The sequence below is a fragment of the Gigantopelta aegis genome, chromosome 4, assembly GCF_016097555.1.
Source record: "Gigantopelta aegis isolate Gae_Host chromosome 4, Gae_host_genome, whole genome shotgun sequence".
NCBI classification, from domain to species: Eukaryota; Metazoa; Mollusca; class Gastropoda; order Neomphalida; family Peltospiridae; genus Gigantopelta; species Gigantopelta aegis.
In genome coordinates, this window is record NC_054702.1 from 48,429,750 (window position 1) to 48,455,004 (window position 25,255).

Genomic DNA, 25,255 nt, shown 5'->3' on the forward strand with positions numbered 1-25,255 from the left:
ATAAAGGGAAATAACTCTCGTTAGTCTAGTGTTCTTTCCTACTCTTTGTGGAAAAATATCATCATTAGTCTATTACGGAAGTGGATTGTTTTAACGTGTTAATTATTTGTTATTTTGTAATGATCCTTCGTTTGATTTTTCAACAGCCTGTTTTAGGAATAGGATTATATACATTAAATGGTGTAAAACGTTTCTTTCAGAACAAATGTCATGTAAATGTAGAGTTCGGCAGATGTCCCCCAAATCAGTTTAGAATTGCGCCACTGAAGAGGCTGGTGAAATGTAGAATCGACATCGATGGTGGCAAAGCTGAAATTAATTTAAGAGCATTTTTTAATTTGGTCAGGTTTTTCAGTAGATATATACAATTACTACCACATTTAGTGAAATCAGTTATGTCGGGGAAGTGCGAGACGGCAGATGTGTGCCCACCAGAAGCTGTTAGGGGAATGACGAAGTTGGATCAGAATGCCTTCGGAAAGACTGTTCTCATACCAGCACTAAGAATTCCAGTAAAATCTATAAAAGATATCTCAAGGCATATGAAATCTTATTTTTTAAAAATGCCTAAAGTTAAGCCAGTTGCAGTACTGTCCGAATGTGATCCAGATAAAGCTTCCAGCCGGCTGCTTCTCTTGAGTCCAGCAAAGTGTTCTTGTATTGGTGACCTTCCAGAACAAGTCAAAAGCATGTTGATCAAGCATGGTGTGGAGATGGAGAAATTAGCATATTTTACACTTGATCTGAAATATGAGAACTGGAGCATCCCTGATGTATTAAGGGCTGTTTTGCCAGACGATGCAGAAAATGTATCCGGTTTCAGTGTAATTGGTCACATTGCTCACCTAAATCTGAAGCCACAGGTTGAAGACTACAAGTTCTTGATCGGTAGGTCCCATTCACATATATATATATATATATAATATATATATATATATATATATATATATATATATATATATATATATATATATAATATATATATATATATATATATAATATATTATTATATATATATATATATATATATTATATATATATATATAATATATATATATATATATATATAAGGTCTGGCCAAAAGTACTTGTCCGCATGGACGAGTAAAATTTACAATTTAGTCGTCCGCCGAGCAACTGAAATTTCTGAACACAAACTGCCTCTTTACCCTTTTTGTAATTCCGTAGTTTGCAGCAAGCATTGTCCACCAAAACTTAGCCAAGGCCGCGAAGCAGTTAACAGACTTCAATTGGTTGTGCAAGTAAGAAAATTATAACTGACCCCCACCACCCTCTCTCTTTTGTTCTTTCTCCATCCTCTATGTACAGTGTGTGCATGTCAGGCCCCTGTATTTCACTTAAACAATAGTTTTCGGTACTGTGTCGCAGGGTTCGACAAATCCGCTAGACCGACGCCCGTGGCTAGTGCTTTTTAAGTTCGGGCTAGTGAGAAATGCAAAACCACTAGCCCGCAGGGCTAGTTGTTTCCACCCCCCTCCTTATTGCTCGATTGTGTTTTTTTCTTTCTTTTTCTCCCGGCTGAAATTTCGTTTAATAAATTTAATTGTGACGTTTGTCATCGAATAATATCAACAACACAATCAGTATATAATAATAATCCACTTGAACTATGTCTGCAAACTGCAGTAACATGCTATCTCTACATCGCCACAGTTACAGCATGCATTGTTTACTTTTCTCTTTCAAGTTTCTGGCACAGGAAATAAGTCTAATGACATGCATGTTTTGATTGGTTGGACACATCATGTGGTAGTTCATCTCGCACATATGTTTTAGGCTAAGAACTTGGAAATCACCAATCGCGACGACAGGTTAATCTCAATCAAGTAAACCCCAGTCATGCTTTGAATTTCAGTGTTTGTTTTATTTACCTATTGTTTTCTAATTTAACACTTTGCTGACATGTGGTTATCAGCAATCAGGAAAACAATTTACTATAATGGTAACTACACATGCAATGACTCTGCTTGGCCTATTACGTGTAGCGGTCTGGATAATGCGTCACAGCTACCGATACAAGATGATACCTTTTTTGTTCATCAATTAACAACAGATTAGATGTCGCCGTTATATTCGTTTGATATCGGTCTGACACAGGATAATGCCCTGTATTTGAGCAATTGGCATCACCGTTCCTGGCAACATAACTATTGTCCGAACCAAATTGTTAACAACTACGAAAAATTACTCTCCTACCTTTAATTGCCGTTAGGTTTCCTCCAAAGTCTGTCCAGATAGAAATCTTGAAAAAACCATTACATAGACACAGATTCCACATACCAGATGATAACTATGTCACCTATATCGACTTCACTGAGAGCGCATAGGGAAAAAAGCATGTAATTTCGTATCAGCTGCTATTTTGACTTTTTATGGAATATTCTTGAAGAGGGCTGAAAGGATAGGTCTTAATCTAACAACGTCATAACATGTTATGATATAAAAGCAAACGCGATGACGTCATATTATTATTATTAATTTTTTTTAAATGATACCACTAGATATCATTGATTTCATATTAATTGTGTCACATACTTTGGAGGCTTTCACCCCTCTTGAAGAGCATTCCATAAAAAAGCAACATGGCAGACGGCAGAAAACTGCATGTATTTTTCCCTATGCAATCTCAGCAAAGACGATATCGGCGACATCGTTGCAGTCTTGAGTGGGGAATCTGTATATTTGTAGTGGTTTTTTTGCGATTTGTGTCTGGACAAACTTTGGAGGAAATCTAACGGCAATTAAAGGTAGGAGAGTAATTTTTCGTAGTTCTTAACAATTTGGTTCGGACAATAGTAGGGCCCTAAATGTATAACCCACTACCGAATACACTGAACCATATATTACCGTGTGTCACACTGTCGTACCCTCATTTAAGTTTAATGATTATGATCGTGGGTTTAGAAGTTACAACATGATTTAAGCGTTTGTTTTATTTTACTGTTATACTCGTAAATGTGTAATATTACAAAAATTATATAAAAATCCAGTTATATTTGATCAGGAATTTGGGCTAGTGGTTTTCACAAACCCACTAGCCCTGTGGCTAGTGACTTTTCAAAATATCTGTCATACTCTGCGTGTCGATAAAATCACGAAACCGAACTTTCATTTCACATGATTATTATATCATATAGTTTGCAAACGTTAGCGAAATATTTGCTGGCTGAACTTGGGCAGTATTTGAAGTAGGCCCACATCTTTGAATAAACGCCCCTCCTGTTTGAAGACTTAAGAAATTAGGCCTTTATTTGTAAAGCATGATATTTCATTTCAGTTCCGTGAAGTAAATTGCCAAAAATGTTGAAGGATCGAGAAAAAGCTCTTTAGAACATTACGATATGGCATGTGACTAAAATGGCTAAGTAGACTCTTTGTAAAGTTAGTTTTCGCTTTATCTATGTGAGCTTGCGCAACACATGTGTGACATAAAACAAGGTCAGGGAATTCCCACCGCACAGTCGTTTTTTCCACCAGTTTAGTAGCGATTCGTATTACAAACTTAGCATTTGTTTCCCAACTAAATTGATGTATTAAATGTACATGCAATTAACATTTAATTGACTAAATGTTAAAGAACAGTGAGTATGCACTCGTGTAGGAAAATTTGTAACAGGATCTAAGCAGTCCCTGACTGAGTCTGTGTGTCGGACTCTCATCGAGGGCACCAAACACCAGAATTTCTAAGGAAAACATAGGGTATACTCCCCCCTAAAAATGTTGACGTTGCTTCCCAAAATTACGTCTTTACACTTGTTATTAAACGTGTGCTTCATATGATTATTATTAACTTGGTTATGTTGAATCATATGGCTAATAAATGTGGATATGTATTTAAAAGTCACACAGAATGCCTATCAAAAGTGATTAATAGTGAGGAATTTGGTTACGTATACAGAGTACATGTTTGAATATAGCATGTTATCCTGGACATGCAGTCAGTGTAGTGACAAATGTTTTGCAGGTGAGGTGATACTAGACAAGACTCCAGGTATTCGTACAGTTGTCAACAAACTGAACATCATCGACAACACCTTCCGCAACTTCCAGATGGAGCTGCTAGCAGGGGAAGACAACTACATAACACAGGCCAGAGAAAATGGATGTGTATTCAAATTTGATTTCTCCAAAGTGTATTGGAATCCCAGACTTGGTAATTAAAAACATCTAATATAGAGTTTAAGATGGTCCTAAAATGTCTTTGCTAAACAGAATGAATCAAACTAAAAGCTTGATTTGAATTATGTTAATTTTTAGGTCACTTGAGTTTAATAAGTGACCTATTACAATATGGTTTTTACCTTCATCGTCAGTTGTGCATACATTTTTAACATTTTCGTCTGCTTCTCCAACACTACTTGACCAATTTCAACAAAATTTTGTGGTAAGCTTTATTGGCACATGGAAAATCAAATTTGTGAATTTGGTCATTCTTAAAATCCTATGGGCCAATTTTAAACAAATCTTGTTCTCTGCTTCCAGAAATGCTATAACCAAATAGTCTTCATATATGGTTTGTTTAATTTGTTTATGTCATTAAAGGCCACATACATGTACCTCTCCTTTTGACAGACCTGGTTTTTAAACACTACAATGTATTTTTCACTATTAGAACCATTTTTGATCATTGAATTCAACTTAAGTTAGACATTACTTGCATTTTATTGTTTAGATTATCTGTTTCCAAATATCCAGAGTGTTTCTAGTCATCCTGGTGTTTTTGGATTAATTAGCCAAACTTAGTATCCATTTTCATGGGTTAACACTAGGGTCTGTGACTTTAATATTGTTGTGTATGTGCATTTGCATGTATGTTTGCGTGTTGGGAATTGATGAGAATTATTAAGACTATATTTTATATATATATATATATACTGAACAAAATAAGAAACTTCCGCTAACTTTGCTTGAACATACCTTGATGAAAACAAACCGGGGGAATAATTGTTATATATGCGTTTAAAGAGTGTTTCATGATGCATCGTTTGGTGCAAAAATCATGGCCATAGGTTAACAGAAACTGGGAGAAATTTTGACCAAGTTTGGTAGGGGTTAAAAAAAACCCCACCCACTTTAATTGACCACTGCAGTGCATCGCAGGCGCATAGAATTGACTAAAGTGTTGATTTCTGCCTGTGGAATATTGTTCCATTCCTGAATGAGTGCTTGGCGAAGTTCGTTGACGTTACCGGGTGGGTTGGGACGACGCCTCAATCGTCTGTCCAGATTATCCCAGACATGCTCGATGGGGTTAAGATCAGGACTTTTAGCGGGCCAGTCATCAATGAAATCAATGTTATTTGTCCTAAGAAAATTTACAGTGTCTCTAGTTGTATGAGAGGTGGCATTATCATGCTGAAAAATCGAGATGTTGGCGTTGTTATGGAACAGAGGAATGACGTGATGAGCGAGAATGTCATCGCGGTCACGTTGAGCATTTAAATTGCCATCAATGACGACTAGTGGTGAACAATAACCATGGGCAATGGCTGCAGACCATGACACAACCCCCACCCCCAAAACGATCTCGTTCAAGAACACAGCAGTCAGCATAGCGTTCATTTCTCCTACGGTAGACGCGCACCCTGCCATCACCACGTAAAGAAAATCTGGATTCATCCGAAAAAAGAACGGTATTCCAGCGTCACCGTATCCAACGAGTGTGTACACGTGCCCAATTAAGACAATTTAGACGATGACGTTGTGTTAAAACGCACCCGACGTAAGGACGTCGTGCATGTAAACCGTTCTTCTGCAGACGATTACGAACAGTTTGCCCACTGATTCGGTTATTATGAAGCCCAGGTGTGTTAGCAGCAGTAGCAGTGGCAGTTTGGAATCGATTGCGCAAATGCGTGTTCATGATATAGCAGTCTTGACCACGCATTGTAACACGCGGACGTCCACGACGTGGCAAGTTGTTGGTGCTTCCTGTCGTTCGAAATCTTACACGAAGATTTCGTATCGCTCGACTAGAACTCTCAACATGCCTTGCAGCGTCTTCTGTCGACATGCCAGCATGAAGCATGCCAATCGCCCGTTCGTATAAATTACTAAAAATGCTACAATGTAAAAAACGTTATTTTTTTTTACAAATTTTTAAGTGTTTTCATTCACTTGACAACAATGTCAGTAAGACAAGTAAAACAAATTGACTGAATACTACATGTCGAACCATGCATGCATGTGCAAATTGAATTTCATATTGTCGACGATTAACAGTGCAAAAATAATTGATAAAATTCATGAATCCTGATAATACAGCTCACGACTAATACTACCTATATAATTTCATTACACAATGAATTCTTTAACACAACAAATACTATATGTACAAATCGGAAGTTTCTTTTTTTGTTCAGTGTATATATATGCATCTATCTGGAATAGACCCTAAATGTTTCACTGATTTTTATCTTTCATACCTGTTTAGTATCTGTTTTATATTCTTTACAATGTTATGACCTGACAAGTATAGTCCATGAGCCAGACCTGGAATTTTTAGGTTTAACTACCAAATCGAGGGACTATGATTTTTAGTTATACGCCTGATGTCTAAACTGTATGAAAATATGTGATGGCCATTTCAGAAGTGTGAGAAGCCCAGCTAAATATGAAAATAGCAGTAATTTTGTTTATACGTTTCCATTTATCAGACATTAGCCTCTTCAAAAATGACTGTGGTTAGCCAAAATCAGTTGATTGAATATTCTACAGGGTTGAAAATTAACATGAATACCATGGTAGCCAGCAGGGCCAGTTGGAAGAAAAATCTTACTGACCCTTCTCAAATTCAACTAGCCCTCCAATTTAACAGCACAGCGAAAATCAAAACTAGAATTTTCTTTGTTGAATAATAACCATGTATTATAATTGCCATGTATAGAGTCAGTTTGCATCAAAAGGAAAATGATGAATTGGCATGCAACTTCATAATGAATAAAGTTCAAATTCATATTTTAAAAAAACATTAAGTTTTAAACCCATACCAACCCAAATAACATTTTTTGAAAAAGAAATCCATTATATATAGAATATTAAACGAGCTTGCCTGTCGTATCATTTTTATGAAATGAGTTTACAGTTTTGGTATCTGACGAGCGTTGCATTGTCTCTGAAGTAATCTAGAATGCAGTACAAAGAGACTAAAGCCGTAAAAGATAGAAATGCCAGTGTTTTGGTATCTGACGAGCGTTGCATTGTCTCTGAAGTAATCTAGAATGCAGTACAAAGAGACTAAAGCCGTAAAAGATAGAAATGCCCGTGTTTTGGTATCTTATGAGTGTTGCATTGTCTCTGAAGTAATCTAGAATGCAGTACAAAGAGACTAAAGCCGTAAAAGATAGAAATGCCCGTGTTTTGGTATCTTATGAGTGTTGCATTGTCTCTGAAGTAATCTAGAATGCAGTACAAAGAGACTAAAGCCGTAAAAGGTTGAAATGCCCGTGTTTTGGTAAATTAGTCTGGGAGTAGCATGCAGTCCTCTTTATGGCGATGCAAGATGGATGAACTTTTCAGTAAAGGATTTTTTCAGGAGTGGCTGTCCTCCTATAGACAAGGCGCTACAGGCCTTGACCCTAACGTTTTTCAGCGGTAGCCAACCAGGCTACCAGGTTATAAAATCTGGTAGCCCCCAGTAAACGTGGGTATAGCCCCCATAATTTTAAGACATGTACTTTATAAAACATGAGAGAAAGTATTAAAATCATTTATTTTTTTTTATTTAAACATATTTTAGGGTTTTTTTAAATCATGAGAAATATACCGTGAAATACACACCTGTACATTGCAGAGTAACTGCATGTGTAAAACAAATATATGAAGAGTTCAGGCGCAAATGCTATATAAACCATTTTCTTTCTAGTTTTTAGTTAAAGCCATTATTGTATGTCAGTAAGGGCTAATCGTAGGCCCACTGATTGGCTGCAAAACGAGATTGATCCTTATGAAATTGTATTGGGTAAATCCCGTTTTTTTTTTTATCAAAACACAATATATGCCGATTAAAAAAATCACTTTTACTGAAAATGAAAAATGGATATGTTGCGTTTTGCGCCTAAACTCTTCATATAGTAGTCTGGTGGACTACCAGGTTTAGACATCTGGTAGCCTGAGCAAACATTTGGTAGCCAAAACACCCTGGGCTAGCACTAAGGTCAAGCTCTGCACTAAATAAAGATTGATAGAATCATCCACTATTTTTTTCAAATACCTATTCGACTATGCATTGTGCAGAGATATTTGCACTAAACTTCAAAAAAGGTTATTTCACAAGTTATGGGTTTACAATTTAATAAATTAATATGTTTTAATATGAATTTTATATTGATATGCCAATTAATTAACTTTTGGAATAATTCTTGTAGTAATGGAATTTTCATTGTTTGTGTGAGTTAAAACTACCAGATAAATTTTGATTTTGTCCCAGACTAAAATACTAGTAAGCTAATTAAATATGATTAATTTGTACCATAACATTTAATAATGTCAAAAAGGTCTGTTAGATAATTATGACGTGTCCATTCCAATAAGCTGACATTTAAAAAAAACAAACAAAAAAAACAATTCAAGTGTCTGCAATACGTTTTGAGCTATTTTTGTTTACAGCCCCACACAAAAATCGTAGAAGCTGAGACTGAGTTTGGTTAGTCTGGCGTTATCAAAATATAGAACATGTTTTATATCGTCTGTAGTTCGCGCAAGCAGAGGCGCTTTTGTCACATTGGTAATTCGATTCCGTTTCAGTGCATTTCATTTTTAGCTGGTACCATACTCCCCAGATCCTAAAATAGATGGTCGTCCAACGGACTACTTTTGTAAAATTCTTAGTCGCCTGTAGCCAATAAAGGTTGCCACGGACGACTGGGCGACTGCTAATTTTCAACCCTGATTCTAGGTATATTTTATAGCATTGTTGACAACTTGTTATATACAGCTTTTTTTTTACAACAAAGGGCACCATTCACTTCCACATGGGTCCAAAAATAAGTAAACAGTAACCTTTTTAAAACTCTGTGGTAAAATCATAAATTTTAACAAAATCATTCAGCTTTGAATATAACTATCAAAGGTTTGAAACAAAACAAATAACATTTCCAACATTTAAAAAATACAGTTTTTAAATGTTTGAGATGATTTAATAGTTTCCATTTTATCAGCTACAAATCTACTATTCATGGCCAGATGTGACATCTGGTAGCGTCCATAACCGGTACCGGTATCAAGCTTGCTACTTGTATTATGTTTCAGTGTAACTTAATTCGTTTACTATATATAACTTGTTAATTAAAAGTACATTTTTGAAAAGATTTGGTAAAAAAAGTTTTTTTTTCTCCTCAGATTTCACCGTAACTCTAAAAACAAATGTAATAAAATGGTAATTTGCAAAAATATATCATATTCACAGAGATAGTATCTAACACTCGCTCCCTCGCCCCAGGTGAGTAAAAATCCCTTCGGGCGAGTACAATTTAAATGGCGCTAGTCCCCTGGGCGAGTAATACTGGGCAGTTGTGACCCAGATTCATGATGCTGACAGTCAAACTATTTTGCCAATGAAAGTTGTTATACATACAACCTGTAGATGTGTTTCATCAAAATAAACTGCCATTAGAGCTTGGTGGTATTGAAATCTGAGGTCCGGTATCAATATCAGTATTTTTGGGGTGATTTACCTTGGTATCGGTACGGTATTCGGTCTTGACACGATACCGATATTGAGCGCTATTTTCGGTATACTCGGCTTTAAATGCATGCCTGTGTTATGGCTCACCTGCTAATTTCATCTAAATACAATTAAATTCCATACACAAGGCTCTCGTCTGATTTATATCAACCCATTTTGTGTTTGTCAGATACTAGTATATTATTAGTGCTTTCCGGGAAATATTTTCAATACTGAAATTTGGTATTTTGAAATTTGCTTGGTACGGTAAATCGGTATTGACATAATACCGATACCGAATGGTATATATGGTATACCGCCAAGCTCTAATTGCCATGACAGATTAACAAAGTCAAAAGTATCGTATACTCAATAAAACCCATAAAATGATAATATCACAGTGCACTAGGGGTGAAATGTGCGATTTCATAAAGGACCACTCATAATGAAGGTGAATAAATTTGACCACAAAGAACATGTTTCAGTAGCGTGTATGTCCACCATGTGCAAGTATGCAAGCATGGACCCGACGTCGGACAGAGTTTGTTAAGCGCCTAATGACGACATCAGGTACTGTACCAACTGATCCCTGTTCATTGGAGGGTTAGGATGACGTCGAATTCGCTGGCCAAGATGATCCCACAAATGTTCTATCGGTGACAGGTCAGGTGAACGAGCTGGCCATGGCAAAACATTGACGTTGTTTGCGGTGAAGAACTGTTGCACCACACGAGCTGTGTGAGGTCTGGCATTGTCCTGTTGAAACGAGTCTAGGATGGTGTTGCAAGAACGGTAACAGGACGGGACGTAAAATCTGGTTGATGTGCGTTAAGATTTCAGTCAATGACAATAAGGTCTGTCCGCTGTTGGCACAGATACCACCCCAAACCATCACAGTTCCACCACCAAACAGTTTCAGTCTCCTGAACACAGCACGGAGCTGTTCTCTCTCCTGCACGTCGGTATATCTGATTCCTGCCATCAGCTATGAATAACTGGAACCTGCTCTCATCAGAAAAGAGTACACGTTGCCAGTGCTGATGTTGCCAACGTTGAAACTAACGTGCCCAACATAAACGTCGAAGTCAATGTTGCCTCGTCAGTGTCATCCCTCTGAATGGTCGATAGGCCCTGATACCATGCTGTCGTAGTCGACGACGTACAGTGTGACGACTGATGACATGTCCAAGGCCAGTCACTGCAGATGACGTCACAGTGAGGAATCTGTTACGTAAGTGTAAGATGCGGAGATGGCGGTCCTTGTTGGCTGTTGTGACGCGGGGTCTTCCACTTCGTGGTCTGTCTGCAGTCCTGTCAGTCACCCTGTAACGCTGTATTAACCTGGTGATCGTCAATTTTGTGCAATTCAGGATTCTTGCCACATGGGCATAACTCGCACCCACCTGCACCATACCAATAGCTCTCTCTCTTTCTTCAGCAGTTAGCCTTGCCATGTTCTCTGGAGTTTTACTGTTGATTGAGGCATATTCTAAGCAATGGCACCCTTTTTTATACCCTTATGTGCACAAGTATCATGTTTCTCGTGCAGTATAAATTTGATGAATAAACTCATTTTGCACGTGCGGCATCGCCCAAATGCAGCAATGTGCGACTATTCGTCATTGACTGCATTATAACGAACAATACTGGAACCTATCTAACCTTCCATGAACGTGTATTGTGTTTATTTATAATAAAAATAATTGGTATACTTTCTTTTGATAGTCAGTTTATGTAGGGCAGAAGGTGGATTCAGAAAGTAGAGTTAAAGCCCTTGGCTTTTCTTTTAAAAGCAATTCGCTTATCCACTTCATTTCAGATTGCATGTAATTTTGTGACTCAGGTGACTGCAACAAATTGTAGAATTGTTTTTTACAGTCGACATAGTTTCAGCTTGAAAAAAGTTAAGTGTTTTTGATTAGGATTCAAAGAAGACCAAATAAATTGTTCAAGCACATTCCCTTCAGAACACTGGTTTTCAACTTTAACTCTCAGCTGAAGGCCTGGAAATAATTGTTTGGCAGTGCTTGTCGAAATGACCTATCATAAATGAAAATGTACCCATCACCAAATGTTAAAATAATGTTACTGTTGTCCTTTATTAGTCATGTACTGTTACAATATACATGTACGTACAAGTTTACATGATGCAGTGAATCTCTAAACAGTAGCCTAAACCACTGGCCCAAATAGTTTTTAGGGGTTTAATTGAGCTAAAAGTCTTTGTTGTATTCTGTTCACTATTAAATATGGAAAAAGTAATTTATAAGCACTTGGCTTGGTAGGTGGGGTGTGTTTTCATCATCAAACAAGTTGATGGATAGGCCAAAACAATCATTTAAAGGATGCGTTGGTCGTTGAGCCATTTGCAACACATAGGGCTTCCTCTGTTAATAGACATGGGAAAATCTTTTCCACGGAAAACACGAAGGCGTTCTAGTAACAGCACATGCATGATATGGTAAAAAACACACAAAAAACACCGACCTCCCTTTAAATATTCATTTTAAAACATACTACATTGCACTGCTTCAACACAGAAATACTTACTCTTAATATTAATTAAGTTTGTGATTACCAAAGCTTGGCAAATGACACATTTGTACCATGCAACGTCTATGACTAGATGCATGTTTAGGCCCATAAGAACGATATCTGGAGTTGGGGATGGACACAACCTCTATGGTTGGGAGACGAGCCATATTTTTATTTTTATTTATATAGAACAAGCCATATTTTTATTTTTATTTATATCGAACAGGCCAGTTAATTTCAGTCTTGTTCTGATAACAAATCAACAATAAACCACGTGATCGAGCTTATCCCGCCTTTTCACGGAGTTGTTGATCGATCATAATTTTGTTTTGTAATACACATTTTTTTAATAACTATTTCATAAAATTCACTGCAGAGATATATGTAAATATAACTTAAATAATAAATGATAACTAATGTTTTCAATCTTAGATTAACCCGTCTAATAGGTTTTTGTTTTATCACGTTACCGATGATGTAATCAGTAATTCACAAAAATCAAAGGAAAACTGACTTTCACATTTGTGGTAAACAGACAACTACTTTGTTTTAAACTTAAACAACAAAACAATAAACTTTTTTTTCTTTCTTTTTTAACTACAAACGGTATCAAATATAATTTGTCGATCAAATAATTTTTTTATGTCAGCCGAGACGTTCCGAGTGGGGAATTTGGAACACAACACAACTCCAAGGTATTCCGAATATTCACGAGCTAAGACTATTATGTTATCGAGACCATGTTTATTTAACTCTCAAACCACAATATTTGTATAACAGTTTGCGATGAGACACCGCCTATTTCTGTGTTTTTTTAAAGTACAATTATTGCTAAAAATTATGATACTGCTTTGTAAAAAAAAAAAATTACTTGTCCACTGGATAACCACTAAGGTAACTTGTGCTTGTCCGAGTAAATTTTTACTTGTCGGGACAAACGGACAAGTGCTTATTTTGAACACTGTTCTATCTTCAATGCAGTGGTAAAGCGCTTGCTTGATGCACGGTCGATTTGGGATCGATTCCCAGCCAGTGTACCGTGCAACCCTTGCAATTGCTCGCAGCAATGCCGTGGAGATTGCCACAGAGTTTTTCATTCTCTGCAGCATTTTGTTTGCCATGGACTATATTGGATTTTTTTTTTAAGATGCATTTTTTCCAAATTGTTAAAAATAAAATATACTTTGTGAACTGAAAACAGATTAAAAACAATAACTGCACCGTTATTACTAAATATCTGAATCATTAAACGAATATCAACTAGGTCATTGAACTCTTGTTTACTGTTCATAGTACGTGCATTTAAGGGACCACTGGATTGCAGGGGAGTGACAGCTTATACATTGTTAACCGTGGCTGTGGTGCATTACAGGTGTTTAATTTTTAGTAAAATGTTTTAATGCACTCCTACAAGTCGCTTGATGTGTCATGTTCAGCCTGATGATGAGATATTTGTAAATATACATACATATATTTAGAGAGATTGTTCCAATAGTTTAATAAAAATGTCTGTGTCATTTATATTTGCAAAATATGCTACCCTTTTCACGTGCAGAATGGCCTAATCCAAAAAAACGAAACAAACTTGACCGATTTACTTCGGCTTGAAAGGGAGGCATTTGGTCTTGGTGACAGATTTCCTAACAGATTTTAATTCTATATCACATTAAATATATTTTGACAATTTGATGTAATATAATTAAAATATAAAGATTGAACTGGCACGTAACTGCAGACTGACTACCCTGTATATGATAAATTGTCGTCCCCTTACAACCCCATTGTTCTTGAATGTGCACGAGTCATTTGTGTGTTAACTGTTATGTCACTATTAATCAACGAATACTGCCACTGGTGTAAATAAATGTTACAACATATTGGCAAACAACACTAATAACAAACTAATCATTCAAATTTACTTACAGTCCAGAGTTGCAAAATTGTTAACAGAAAAATTGCCATGGAAAATGCTGTGGGCACTATTTATTTGCCGTGGACATTTTCTTAATTACATGAGTTACCACGACTAATACATCAAAGGCCATGGTATGTGCTATCCTGTCTATGGGATGGTGCATATAAAAGATCCTTTGATGCTAATTGAAAAAGAGTAGCCCATGAAGTGGCGACAGCAGGTTTCCTCCCTCAATATCTGTGTGGTCCTTAACCATATGTCAGACACCATATAACTGTAAATAAAATGTGATGAGTGTGTCATTAAATAAACCATTTCTTTCTTTCCTATCTTCAGTGTTATGTCTCATTGTGAACTTAATTGGTTATGCAAGTTAAAAATTAGCTAAACACTCAACACAATTCAGATATATTTTCAGCATGAGGAATGTCCTGCTAGTCATAATTTTGTTATTTTCAGGGGTGAATATTAGATGAAATAACAATGACCAATTCATCAAAATTTATAATAATGCTTTTTGAAAGGTTATGGACACTACATTTACAGACACTACAAATCCACGTTCAGTGTGTATTATTTTCAAATCCTTGAGCTACTTCTCATTTCTATTACTTTGTAGAGTTTTTCGGTACATCTGACTTTTAAACCTCAGTTTGATGTAGAATTCTTTTGATCATGTCAAAAATTATTAGATGGTTACGGACACTACAGATTGTTTGTGACAAACCTACACATATAAGTTGCCTTAATTTTGTGAAAGTTTTATAACATTAAAAAAATATTACACTTTTTATTCCTAAATCATAAATACTAATTATTTGTGAGAAAATTCAGTGCAACATGATTTAATTTCACTTAATTTTTAAAGACTTAACAGGGTTTCTGCCAGAGGGTAAAACAGATAAAATGCTATCCCCCAAAAATATTATTTGGGTATGGCACCATGCCTAAATTGTTTGCAGATTTAATGTTTTTTTAGTTGTCTTTTTGACAAAATTAATGGTTCTTTATCATTACTGTATGATTAATGTTGACTTTAAATTATTATAAAACTATTCTTTCATATGTGCAGCAGGATGACCCTTTCAGGAAGGAATATATACAAAGCAAAGTTATATATTATATATATATATAACTATATCACTCTGTTGCATTGGATTGATCACTTTGTCTCCTCTAGCGCCATACCCAAAAATTTCTTTTTGGCAGAATCTCTGCTTATAATGTCCATATAGCATGAGATATAGACTGTCTTTGAAAAATGCACAACAAAGTAGTACATTTATATAAATTGCAATAACTTTTGAACCTGATGACCAAGTTTGATAAAATAACTCACATTTTAAAGAGAATTGAATTGTCTGCAAACCACTGTCATTTTAACATAAAACATTTTTACAATATGATGATTTGAGTGAAAATTAAAATGAAAATCAATAATGACAAAAAGTACCCTAATTTGATCCACTTTCTATTAAAATGAGAGCTGAAATACTCTAGTTAGCTATGACACATATGCATCAACACAAACCAAACAGTCGAGTGTTTGGCCACAATATGTTATCATACTGAATCACAGACCTCTAAAATTTCACTTCTGACCTCAATCGTCTTTCAGACCGGCCTCGGTGGCATCGTGGCAGGCCATCGGTCTACAGGCTGGTAGGTACTGGGTTCGGATCCCAGTCGAGGCATGGGATTTTTAATCCAGATACCGACTCCAAACCCTGAGTGAGTGCTCTGCAAGGCTCAGTGGGTAGGTGTAAACCACTTGCACCAACCAGTGATCCATAACTGGTTCAACAAAGGCTATGGTTTGTGCTATCCTGTCTGTGGGAAGCGCAAATAAAAGATCCCTTGCTGCCTGTCGTAAAAAGAGTAGCCTATGTGGCGACAGCGGGTTTCCTCTAAAACACAGTGTCAGAATGACCATATGTTTGACGTCCAATAGCCGATGATAAGATAAAAAATCAATGTGCTCTAGCGGCGTCGTTAAATAAAACAAACTTTACTTTATATCAAGAAAGACGATAGAAAACCGAAACAAAGCTTGCTTTTACCTGTTATGTAACAGCGGTATTTTTCTTTTTAACTCAAAGAAAATGTTTTTGATTATTCATCGTCTTTCAAGATCTTTGGTGGTCATAAAACCTATTGTAATACTGAAGTATCCATTGTAATGTTTGTCAAATCAATTCACTGTTATCATATAACCATTCCCCACAACTAATATACCTTACAATTTTGGCAATTGTAAATTCTTATTAGAGTTCCCCAACTTTTTTTGAAGAGTATATAATAGTGAATTATTTAAGTTATTATTATTTTTATTTTTTTGCTTGTACTGTAAGTAAAAAAATAAAAAAAATAAAAAAGAGCGCAAAGTAGTTTGCTTACATTGTAGGTCTGGAACTGCAGATGATTTTATTCCGATAAAAACTTACAGAAATTAGTGATGTTGAATCGTTTTAATATGATGGAAATTGGGCGCCATTTTATAATTCTTGAAGTTAACACATGTTTACCTTTTTCAATTTTGATGACTGGGACAAAACATACTTAAAATGTTTATTCTCTTGGTGGAATTGAGTGCTGTGATTGGCCAAAATACTTTATGGGCCATTGGGATTACAAACAATGTGCAGAAACATTTATACATGTACCATGGCTAGCAAATTGGGAAACGGTGCACCGAACCTTGGGCCTAAAACTCTGATTTTCGGTAACATCAAATAATTGTCCCATCCCTACATGTAGTTCAGACATCAGGCTAACTGAAAACCATAGTGGCTTTTAGTCCCATTTTTGGTAGACAAATTATGCCTGGCTCATGGACTACTAGGAAGAACACCAACTTAAACACAATTGATTTAACACCAATGTACCTAACAGTTAGTCCTTGCAATTTTTTTTAATACACTTCCATATCCACTTTGAAAACAATATACACATATTAACACATACATGTACATGTACGGAAAATGAAAACGCATCACTTTTCCCGCTACTTTGTTTTCATTATTTTAGGTGAATAAGTTCAATTTGACCCTATTTCAGCTTTTGGAAGAGATTTATAAGCACCTGTTTCTTATTTTAGTCTCAGTAGGAACAAATATCACAGGGAATCTTTAATGCCTTAAAGGCATACTGTCACAGATTTAAGGACCTCATTTCTCAAAAAATTTATAATAAATGATAATTACATTAATGTTTGGAAACCAAATCTAGCTATCGCATCACCATAACTGAACCATGATGGACTAAAATCATGGTCAACCTTTAGGCGATATTAGCTTTTGAATTGTGGACCATTGCCATAATTCAATTATTTTTACAAAATATCACTAGTAAGTGATGTTTGAATAAAGTACATTTAGGGAAAAATCTAATTTATATTTGTTTAGGTAATACTTTGTTAGCCCATTTAATAGGTCAGTGGTCTGTGACAGTATGCCTTTAAATAACATTTATTTACACAATCCAATCTGCTAATAATGTCCTTTCCCTGCATGCCCACAGTAAAATATAATTTCCCAGTACTCCATTATCACAAATTTCACTTTTACTGTTTTAGTCCTCATCAGAGAAGCTATCTGTATCACTATCTGCAGCATATTCCTGTTCTCTTGCTTCATCATCAGATTCCTCCATTTCTGTTACATCTCTTGCCAGTACATCAATTTGTGTTTGTAGTAAGATCATTTCATCTTGACACCAGAGTGGTTCTCCATTTTCTTTCCATCCATATCCTTCCCAGGGTTTGGGGATCTCATATATGGCAATATTTGCCATTTTCCATATTCTTGTCTGATAATTTGATCGAGCAGGAGATTTCAGTAACTTGAGAGGTTTAATCTTTCCAATACCCTTGAAAGAGCTGACTTGGTAACTACATTGTCCACAACTCTTCAAATGTATTTGTAAGTTTTGGTGACAACATCTGCACAATTGCTGCCCCATCAAGAATGATATTGATCCATGATAAGCACAGCTGTCTGTCCAGGGTTGAGATGTAGGATTGCTTTCCTTACCAAACTCACTATGTTTGATTAATGCTATACTGTGTGCATTTTCCATGAGGAGAGGCAACAGTCCTATAATGGATGTTGGAACATCAGTGCGTTGATGAAGAGATACATGGAATGCAGCCCATGATAAGCAGTCCTTGTCATTCACTGCCTCTGTCTAAAGAGGCTAGAACATGTTTCAACCATGCATATTGCCTTTCATGGTTTTGAACATCGGGAGAGATGTCTGGTCGATGATGATGGTCTGGTGATGGAGGCACACACAAATCTTTATTTGGCACAGGAAGGTACAGGAAGAACATTTGTGTAATCAAATGGCAACAAAGGAATATGGCGACTTTCATTTTTTTTTTGGTCCCCAACGAGGGGTCTCTGTTGCTCTTCTCCCTCATCTTCAGTTACTCTGTGCTGAATAAGAAAAATGCTGCTTCCATGGACACAATCCAGTGCAGTAGTAGCTGAGCATACTAGGGGTGCTTTGTTTGACGAATCCTGGCACAATGCACATAGATTCCGGTCAATAATTAATTCATGATTATTTCTACATTAAAATGGTACATCTGGGTTGTCTTATCGCTTGTATTCCTGAGACATGGCCAACTACAATTTATGGAACTATGACACAGACAAAATTTAAATAAATGTTTTTGGTCCAGATGGGTTTCATACATTTTGCAATGTTGTCTATTCCATCACTAGTAATTATCACTCTTTAAAAGGAAAGAACCATTCATAGTTCAAAGAAATTTATTACAATGAACTAGTTTTCAACAATTCAACTGAATAAGAACAATAAGAACAGTAAACCAAGTAAAAACTGTAAAATTCACTGAGTAGTGCATGTTTTGCTACGGTGCCTGATGACGTCATATTTAGGCATGATATCACAAAATTGATATTTGCAATGTATAACCAACGGTATCCCAATTTTTTCATAAAAGCATTGATTGGATTTTTATATTGATCACTGAATCTATTAGATGTTATTGTATTCGTGTTTCTGTCACCTAACACAACTGCTACAGTCAATAGTATGTACATGTATCTCTGTGGAAGAGGAAACCTTTCTACTAAGAAGCACAACATTACTCTGCTTGCCAGTCTCACTACTACAAACTATATTTTATTAAATTAAGAAAACAGTTTTAATTGATGTTTAACTTTGAAAACTCCTTCTAGACTTTTGATTGGATCCTTTTGAAACTTTGTACAGGAATTTTCAGTGGCAATCTTTAGAATCTAGTAGAGAAGTATTTCAACATTTAAAATTTCATTTAATTAAAAAAGAAATGTATAAAGTATATCTCCACCTAGCTAGAGTGTTTATTAGATCATTTTTAAAATTTTAGCATTTTAATTGAAATTTAAAAAATCCAATTTCTTGATGAATAGCTCCATATTTAACCTCTTCTCAGAACATTCTACATTTTAAAATCTGAATTCAGGTGTTTGTTTTTTTTCTTCCAAAAGATAAAAATGTAAATAGTTTTCATAAGTAGACTCAGAATTTGATTGTCTCAATGGTAAAAACATTATCTTTATTTAAGTATGTTATAATATTTTCATTTTGTTAAAGGTCATTTCAGCTCAGTGATTTTGGCAGGTGAGATGTATGTTTGTGATGGCAATGACATCAACCTTTACATTTAACTACTTTTCATTTTCACATTTAACTATGTTACAAACTGCAAGTCACAAATTGATTACACGTCAGATTTAGAATTTTTGTGCCCTGTTACTGATATTGTGTGATTTAAAAATTCCATTTAGTAAGTTCAATAATATCATTACTATCACAATACTATCACAGTAGTACATGTACTTCAGCTATCAATTCCTTATGAAACAAGCCAGGTTTGGAGATTAAAAAAAAAAGTTATATATTTTTAAAATACATTTTTAAGGCAAAAGAATATATACAGAGTGTGAGTTTAAAAACAAATATGGAATTCAGCCACTGGTTTTGTTGAAAATATTGACAGATCGACAGTTTCCAGGCTCACAAAGACAGTTCAGTGGCAGATAGACAGTTTCCAGGCTCACGAAGACAGTTCAGTGGCAGATAGACAGTTTCCAGGCTCACGAAGACAGTTCAGTGGCAGATAGACAGTTTCCAGGCTCACGAAGACAGTTCAGTGGCAGCTAGACAGTTTCCAGGCTCACGAAGACAGTTCAGTGGCAGCTAGACAGTTTCCAGGCTCACGAAGACAGTTCAGTGGCAGATAGACAGTTTCCAGGCTCACGAAGACAGTTCAGTGGCAGATCGACATTTAACGAAGACAGTTCAGTGGCAGATCGTGCAGTTTCCAGGCTCACGAAGACAGTTCAGTGGCAGATAGACAGTTTCCAGGCTCACGAAGACAGTTCAGTGGCAGCTATACAGTTTCCAGGCTCACGAAGACAGTTCAGTGGCAGATCGACAGTTTCCAGGCTCACGAAGACAGTTCGGTGGCAGATGGACAGTTTCCATGCTCACGAAGACAGTTCAGTGGCAGATAGACAGTTTCCAGGCTCACAAAGACAGTTCAGTGGCAGCTGTACTGAATCAGTTTATCACTCTTTATTTTAGAACTTATTTTCTTTTTATGAACAGATTTTACATACACAGGCACTAGAATAGTTACATGTATATGAAGCATCATTATCAATGGTTTTTTGCAAACTGCATGTATGGAAGTACATGACCAAATTTACTCATTCTGATGGGTAATTCCGTTAGAAAAAAATCAAAGCAATTCTGTTGCTGACTTTACTACTGCTCAGAATTATTTGTTAATGCAAATTTTCTGATTTCACTCTTACTATTAAAGTTTGATATATACAAATGAAAGGTCCCAATAAAATAACCTGTGATGACCACATTTGACATTTTGTTATCTTACTCTAACCCATATTTAATATTTTCTAAAACATAGCAGATCATCTTGCACAGCTTACATGGTAGACTACAGGAAAGAGCACTGGTGGAATCATTGTTTACAACTGTTAATGATTGCATGAATGGGTAATTATTTGTTTTAATGGATTATCAACAGCAATATTACAATTCTGTAATTATTACCAGGAATGAAACTCATTGTAAAGGTCGGTGAAAAAAAATCACATTAGTGAAAGACTCAATAATATATACAACTTAAAATGATAAAAAAAATAATTCTACAATTGAAAAAGAAACCCATTACGAACACACTATAGAAGCAGTTATGGAGCAGTGGTAAACCAAAACTACATCCAAAAACAATAACAGGGTACAATTCACGTTTCAAATATTTAATGTGATGTGTGTTTGCCAATCTCTTGAAAAGCAGCACTCGAATTCTGTAATTGCTTTTTTGAGGCTTATTCTGAATAAGTTATTTATTATTGACTTACTGTTAATTGGTTTGTTCCTCTTTCTTCTTGTTAGATAATTATTTCCCCTGATTTCAGTGAGAAATGAGTGTTGATGGGGCTGATGATGTTGTGAATGGATTAAGATTGCATTTCATATTTGGTTACTGAACATCCCGAGTGAAGAAGTGGATACACACTAGAAGAGAGTGTTTTGATAAATACACTAGCTATGAGTTGAATGAAGATAACATGTTAAACTCCCAAGATATTTCATGTTGATACAGCTTAACATGGACTTCCTCATCCCACAGGTCTCTTACTTCATTGTGTCTCATCAACTCGCCCTATGACCTTGTTTGGGAGGTCGGGTCATGTAGACACCATCTGTTGGAGAGTGTGTGCTGGGTAAGGTGATTGGTGGAAATATTTGGTTACAGTGACAATAGCCAGCAAAATGAGTGTCAATGTTGGTGTTTGTCCAAGAAAATTAACAGGACGAAAATGGTGTTTCAAAGCTTAAATGTGCACGTGCTGTCAATGTGAATTAGCCAGTCTTTTGTGGAGTTTTGCACGTTTATCAAATAGGATGATGTTAAAAGAAACATGACATTGAACACATTCTGAAAAACAAAGCAAAAAAGAAAATTTTGAAAGAATTAATGTATAGTACAATGGATTTTATGAAGTATTTTACATTGGTTTCATCATTCCCTTCTTTCTAAAAAAGCTCCCACTTTTATTAAGTTGAATAATGGAAAAGGTAGTTAATAGTAATACAGAACAGTGACAGTTTATACAAAACCAGTTTATTATGACGTCTGAAGATGGTTAAATATTTACTTTGTTTTAAAACATACAAAATATGTTAAAAAATTATACACTGTATACCACTGAGGAACTACTCCACATCCACTATGTGCTGAAAACAATGGACAAATGGCCTAACATTTGTTTACCACAGCCCATGGTTTTGTGACCTGGTTATGACTAATACTATAAAGAAACCTCTCTAAATCGGACACCCAAGGGATGATGTCAAAAGGCAGGTATATATATATATATATAGGTTTTTATTGAGGCAGAGGGTGGTACTGATGGTCCAGTGGGTTGACTGTATTTGCAATAGGACTGAAAACAGTCAAAAAATAGATAGATTTTAACAGGTGTATTTTGTTTGTTTGTTTGTTTGTTTTTGTCCCAAATCACAAACATGGAAATGTCAGGGATCGGAGCTGTAAATCACTGCTGTACATATAATAAATTTTAGAACACATATTCTGTCTCTCTTACACACACACACACACACACACACACACACACACACACACACACACATACAAAAAAGGCGCCCAAGTAAATGGGTACAAGAGTAGCAAATATACATACATGTATTTGATTTGATCTGGGAAGTTTTAAAGAGAAGAGAGAGAATAAGAAAGGGGAGAAAGAAGTAGAAGTTACACGCCAGGTATATGTTTCTTTCTTTCTTGTTTTCTGCAAACAAGCCATAACAACAAAAAGTTACGCTGGCATCATATATTTCGGTTACTCATTATCATTAAATAGTACAGTATTGAATTTGTGATCTAGATGCTCATTGAGCTTGCTATTATGGTTAGAGGTAGCTATGTACCATTGCCAAATAGCATCCAACAGGTTCAAAGTTCACTTAACTTTTAATATCACAGTTAACACTACCAGTCCTGCTATTGATGATAAATGTGGCAGTGTTGTCATTACATGTTGTTTTATCTGGTTAGTAAATTCCTGTAATTTAATTTCAATTAGTATTAATGTACCATCTACTATAATTGTACTTAAAATGTTGTTTTATCTGGTTAGTAAATTCCTGTAATTTAATTTCAATTAGTATTAATGTACCATCTACTATAATTGTACTTAAAATGTTGTTTTATCTGGTTAGTAAATTCCTGTAATTTAATTTCAATTAGTATTAATGTACCATCTACTATAATTGTACTTAAAATGTTGTTTTATCTGGTTAGTAAATTCCTGTAATTTAATTTCAATTAGTATTAATGTACCATCTACTATAATTGTACTTAAAATGTTGTTTTATCTGGTTAGTAAATTCCTGTAATTTAATTTCAATTAGTATTAATGTACCATCTACTATAATTGTACTTAAAATGTTGTTTTATCTGGTTAGTAAATTCCTGTAATTTAATTTCAATTAGTATTAATGTACCATCTACTATAATTGTACTTAAAATGTTGTTTTATCTGGTTAGTAAATTCCTGTAATTTAATTTCAATTAGTATTAATGTACCATCTACTATAATTGTACTTAAAATGTTGTTTTATCTGGTTAGTAAATTCCTGTAATTTAATTTCAATTAGTATTAATGTACCATCTACTATAATTGTACTTAAAATGTTGTTTTATCTGGTTAGTAAATTCCTGTAATTTAATTTCAATTAGTATTAATGTACCATCTACTATAATTGTACTTAAAATGTTGTTTTATCTGGTTAGTAAATTCCTGTAATTTAATTTCAATTAGTATTAATGTACCATCTACTATAATTGTACTTAAAATGTTGTTTTATCTGGTTAGTAAATTCCTGTAATTTAATTTCAATTAGTATTAATGTACCATCTACTATAATTGTACTTAAAATGTTGTTTTATCTGGTTAGTAAATTCCTGTAATTTAATTTCAATTAGTATTAATGTACCATCTACTATAATTGTACTTAAAATGTTGTTTTATCTGGTTAGTAAATTCCTGTAATTTAATTTCAATTAGTATTAATGTACCATCTACTATAATTGTACTTAAAATGTGTATAGGGTCCTACTAAAAATAGGATTATAATTTTATGTGGAGGTAGGGTAGTGAAAGATGTTTCCCGTTATGCAAGTTAACCCCCAATTTTATGTGGAGGTAGGGTAGTGAAAGATGTTTCCCGTTATGCAAGTTAACCCCCAATTTTATGTGGAGGTAGGGTAGTGAAAGATGTTTCCCGTTATGCAAGTTAACCCCCAATTTTATGTGGAGGTAGGGTAGTGAAAGATGTTTCCCGTTATGCAAGTTAACCCCCAATTTTATGTGGAGGTAGGGTAGTGAAAGATGTTTCCCGTTATGCAAGTTAACCCCCAATTTTATGTGGAGGTAGGGTAGTGAAAGATGTTTCCCGTTATGCAAGTTAACCCCCAATTTTATGTGGAGGTAGGGTAGTGAAAGATGTTTCCCGTTATGCAAGTTAACCCCCAATTTTTGTCTGATTTACTTTAAGGATAAGGTGTAATATATCCATGGTGTATACATGTATGTTGATTAAAAAGCTACTTGTAGCAGTTTTAACCACATGTTACTGTCATCTATCTGATTTGGTGATATACTTGGGACATTTACTTTTATACAAAATTCCTATTTTCTTCCTATTTTGTGGGCAAAATTCCTATTTTAACCCTATTTTCAGGCAACAGAAATTCCTATTTTCCTATTTTTTTTACTCACCGCCTCACTTGACGGCCTGATACATATATACATACATACATACATCAGGGTTGAAAATTAGGCGACCTTTATTGGCTAAGGGCGACTAAGAATCTTACAACGGTAGTCTGTTGGGCGACCATCGATTTTAGTGTCTGGCAAGTATGGTACTAGTTAAAAAAAGAAACACTGATACTGAATCGAATGCGATAAAATACACTGCGTCTATGTTGGCACGAACTACAGATCTGGCAGAAGAAGACCTAGAACAGGTTCTATATTTTGACAGCGCCAA

General features: G+C 35.3%; 1 protein-coding gene across 1 annotated transcript in view; it reads left to right on the forward strand.

The window, feature by feature from the left end:
• LOC121370648 (tRNA (guanine(37)-N1)-methyltransferase-like) overlaps window positions 1-25,255 on the forward strand; it is a 46,024-nt gene continuing 20,769 nt past the window's right edge. The window contains exons 1-2 of the mRNA XM_041496026.1: window positions 1-888; window positions 3,985-4,173. Coding sequence (XP_041351960.1) covers window positions 120-888; window positions 3,985-4,173 — 958 coding nt within the window. The 5' untranslated portion in view covers window positions 1-119. The remainder of the gene's footprint in view (window positions 889-3,984; window positions 4,174-25,255) is intronic.